Source organism: Pyxicephalus adspersus, chromosome 4, assembly GCF_032062135.1.
Source record: "Pyxicephalus adspersus chromosome 4, UCB_Pads_2.0, whole genome shotgun sequence".
NCBI lineage: Eukaryota > Metazoa > Chordata > Amphibia > Anura > Pyxicephalidae > Pyxicephalus > Pyxicephalus adspersus.
In genome coordinates, this window is record NC_092861.1 from 33,913,221 (window position 1) to 33,917,852 (window position 4,632).

At 35.9% G+C, this 4,632-nt stretch overlaps 1 protein-coding gene across 1 annotated transcript in view; it reads right to left on the reverse strand.

Moving 5' to 3' along the window:
- The window catches only part of BOK (BCL2 family apoptosis regulator BOK), a 10,001-nt gene extending 6,653 nt beyond the window's left edge, over positions 1 to 3,348 (reverse strand). Inside the window, exon 1 of the mRNA XM_072407821.1 lies at positions 3,000 to 3,348. Coding sequence (XP_072263922.1) covers positions 3,000 to 3,225 — 226 coding nt within the window. The 5' untranslated portion in view covers positions 3,226 to 3,348. The remainder of the gene's footprint in view (positions 1 to 2,999) is intronic.
- Between the last annotated feature and the right edge of the window lie 1,284 nt (positions 3,349 to 4,632).

The following is a 4,632-nucleotide window of genomic DNA, read 5'->3' on the forward strand; positions in this document are numbered from 1 at the left end:
CTTTGTATTTATCATGTGGCAATCAATTTTAGGGCCTGTGAGTTAATGTAGCAACAGCAAGCCATGTTATGATGAGGCTTCCTTCCAACCTTGAAGGAGCTCAGTAAAAGTCATTTCTCACATCCTGCACACTTATCACCATCCTGACAGTTGTTGGCAAACAAACCACGTGTCACTCAATTTGATAGATAATCTCTTTACAGCAACAGTTCCCGTAGTTATATTATTGGCCATATTTACATTTTAACAATTTTTATTGTGTTAATGGGGAATTGCTTTTTTGTCCCCACATAATGCAACTCTACCTTTTACAGAGACCATAAAAAAATCGGAGCTTAGTAACTAGTGATATTACCCTTCCTATCCCACCTTGTCTGGAGTATGCATCACCTTGCAAGTGAACATTTTACTTAGCTTAAAAAGTGAGGGGAATCTCATTTCAACCATCCAATCATGGGTATTTTTTTTTATTTCCTTGTATCCATGACTGTGTATTCTTTGCCAAATACATTTTCATCACATTCAATAAGCAAAGTGAAAATTCCTTTGCAAGCTATTCATTTTTCATCCTAAACTTCTAAAATCAATTTCATTGTATTTGTATACTGTGCTCATTTTGTTTTCTGTTCTGATTATATTATTATTATTATTAATAATACTAATAATAATAAACAGTTTTTTTAGTTTGTGCCAACATATTACGTAGCAATGTACATAAATACTAGTTTTAGTAATTGTGTTGATCTTCCTATACCCGAAAGCACGTCCTATATGTCACTGCAAGTAATGAATAGACCCACATGCAACCATAGTTTATAAATTGTTACTGGAGCATTTAGATTTCCCCTCAATACAGCAGGTTTTACAAAGTGTTGGACCTGTTTTTTGGGCCAAATGTAGTTGCAAACTCACTACAGATAGTCATCTCCAAATCCAGACGGTGGGCCTATCAATCAGATGTGAAACAGAAGTAGGAAGAACAATAGACTACATTTCTCAGCATCAAGTAGAAACCATGGGCCTGATTTATTAAATTTCTCCAAGGCTGGAGAGGATACACTTTCATCAGTGAACCTGGTAGATCAAGTAAACCTGGAATAGATGTCCTAAAGGTCATTTGTTATTTGTTAGCACGTTTTCAATCCTAGACCAGATCCATTCCAGTTTTGCTGGATCACCCAGGTTCACTGATGAAAGTGTATCCTCTCCAACCTTGGAGAGCTTTAATAAATCAGGCCCCATGTGTCTACAGACTAGAGGTACAAGAGGTAAGGGGGTGATTAATGGTTTGTCCTTTGTTAGTGGAAGCTAAAAGGCTCAAGAGGTCCAGGCTTTGTTGGTGGGTGCACAGTTACACAATGGGAATTTGAATTTGTAGTTCAGTTCCAAAGATATTAATATATTTAAATGTATTAACATAATTGCTTTGATAATTCTTCTTGATCAATATCCCGTTTAGTTGGCCGTGAAACCATTTGAGATTTTCAGGTAGCATAAGCTGTATCTTAAATGACTGTAAAGCAAGAATTGTTTTGAGAAGCATGCACTTGATAATTTTGCTTTTAATTGTATGAGTAAAAGACAATTACTTGGTCACTCTTGGAAACAGGAAAATGTGACTAGAATACAAACAGTAATTCAGATACATTTTATATTCCCTTGTGTTTGGGCTTTCCCAGGACAGTTTGGACATATGCCACAGGAAACCTCTATAAAATAAAGCATTCATATGATAAAGAATTAGTGGAAATACATTTAATAATTTTACATCTGTTCTATTACCAGAAAGAATTGCTCTTTCTTAGAATACTTCCTATTGCATGGATGTCCTTGTACCATCTTTAAAGTCGACTTATCATGCAACACTAACTAATTTGCTTTCAAATGATTTTTCCATCTTCATAGGGAAAGTAGGAAATGTTATTCTAAGCCAGTATGTGGTTTTAGGGCTGCATCAGGACAGTTTTCAATGCAATCAAAGAAATTTATGTATTTAGAGCCACATTGTAAAGCCTTTAGGAATTAAATAGGGCTCTGTTGATAAAAAATTAAAACCCTTTAAGTGAAATAGTGGGCTTGCCTTACCCTATAGGGTGACCCATGTACCTATTTTTTAATTAATTTTATCTTTATAGGAACTGGGTATCCCTAAAGCCCAAGAGACCAATGCAAACTTTGACCACAACTAGGTCAACTTAGGTCTGACTTAGATATGCCCCGTATTTGACATGCCCCACGAGCCTTTAAAGGTACCCAACTGGTCAATTCTAATAGCTCCAAGTCATGAGTACTGTAGTTTGAAGGGGCCAAATATTGACCACAGAAGTTGTATATTTCATAATAAAAAGCCTGAGTTTTGCAATTTGCCCATTGGATTACTTGCAAAGAAGGATTCTCAGAGACAACCTGAACATTCTGAATGTGACTTCATTGGCTGGTCAAAGTGTTATTATTTGATCAACTCTCAACATTGCAATATTATCTGTACCTGTAAGTATTACATGGATCATAACAATAAATCATCAGGTGATTAAAAAGCTGTAACCGAATGGTAACAACAACTTATCAAATCTAGATTGAGGACCACCTCCAGCAGGTGGAGACTGCCAAGGACTCTAAAAAATTCAATGTAAATGTGTTGCATTCTCCTGCATATTATATCTAAACCTGCATATAATGATTTGTCAAGGTAAGAATGTAGAAAAATTATACTTTATTATTCAAAAAATAAATGTTTACATTATAATGTATTATTATGATAAGATATACACATGCATATTCTGGTATTTTTAAGTTATCTCCTGGGGGTACTATAAAGACAGTCAAATTGGAGCTTTTTGCACCATTTTGTCTACCAGCAATGTCTTTGATAGTCCCCATGATGAGATGGTTTTAGAATTTTATCTAATTATTCCAAATATTTTACATACTGTCTTAGTCCAAATAAATGTTGAAAGGATTGCTATTGGCGAGTTGCCTTTACAACATTAATCACTGACCTAATCTAAGAAAGGTAGCTGACACCTCCGCCATACGTCCACCTGCTGAAGAAGAAATCCCATGCTCTGGTTTGTTCCATCCAAGACCAGCACGCTGAAGTCGGGCTTGGATAAAGTCCCTGCATAATGCTTTCCCCTGAGCTACAAGCTCCTTATCAGTGGGGGATCTGTCAAACACCTCGAAGACCTCTGCAGCAAACACAGAAGAGCGACGTAACATCTCCATTGTAGAAGTCCTGACCTTCAAATGTTGGCAAGCGTCCCCAAAAACATTCAGAGATACATATGGGAACCGTGTAGATTGTAGGGTCCTGTGAGTCAGATTTAGGATGCAGCCTGAAAGAAAAATTGGCACAACTTACATTTACAGCCATATTTGGACATTGTCGTTTTCCAAAAAAATCTGAATTTTATGGTCATCCAGTGAGTAAGTTTTCCTAATCAAAACCATAATGATCTCTACAAATCTCATGCTGCAACTAAATCAGCAATATGTTCTCTCTCTCCCTCTGTTTCTTTTTACGCTTCAGACAAAAGCCAAAGAGTGGAACGTGATGCTATGTAAAGTTATTTTTGGACTGTCCATGCTCTGGGAAAAGTTAAGTGTTTATTTTAAAACTGTCATCGCTGTTTCAATAGTGTTCCACATTATCTATAAGTTAAAAGAGAAGCACAGTCGGGATAAACATTATCTTTAAGCTTTCATAATCATATACTATGTGCTCCTTCTTTTTGCTTCAGAATATTAATTGATCTGAAGGTTCTTTATGTCTGTGTGCTACTAATGAAGTTTGTTGATATAAATATTGGGGCAGGGGGAATAAAGTAGGGGGTTCTCTAGTTGTGTGTTATTGGATGCATGGCTGACTGCAGTGTACACTACTACAGGAGAAATATCAAGCTTAACTTTCCAGCAGTAAATTCCAATTAATTTTATCTTTATAGGAACTGGGTATCCCTAAAGCCCAAGAGACCAATGCAAACTTTGACCACAACTAGGTCAACTTAGGTCTGACTTAGATATGCCCCGTATTTGACATGCCCCACGAGCCTTTAAAGGTACCCAACTGGTCAATTCTAATAGCTCCAAGTCATGAGTACTGTAGTTTGAAGGGGCCAAATATTGACCACAGAAGTTGTATATTTCATAATAAAAAGCCTGAGTTTTGCAATTTGCCCATTGGATTACTTGCAAAGAAGGATTCTCAGAGACAACCTGAACATTCTGAATGTGACTTCATTGGCTGGTCAAAGTGTTATTATTTGATCAACTCTCAACATTGCAATATTATCTGTACCTGTAAGTATTACATGGATAATAACAATAAATCATCAGGTGACTAAAAAGCTGTAACCAAATGGTAACAACAATTTATCAAATCTAGATTGAGGACCACCTCCAGCAGGTGGAGACTGCCAAGAACTCTAAAAAATTCAATGTAAATGTGTTGCATTCTCCTGCATATTATATCTAAACCTGCATATAATGATTTGTCAAGGTAAGAATGTAGAAAAATTATACTTTATTATTCAAAAAATAAATGTTTACATTATAATGTATTATTATGATAAGATATACACATGCATATTCTGGTATTTTTAAGTTATCTCCTGGGGGTACTATAAAGACAGT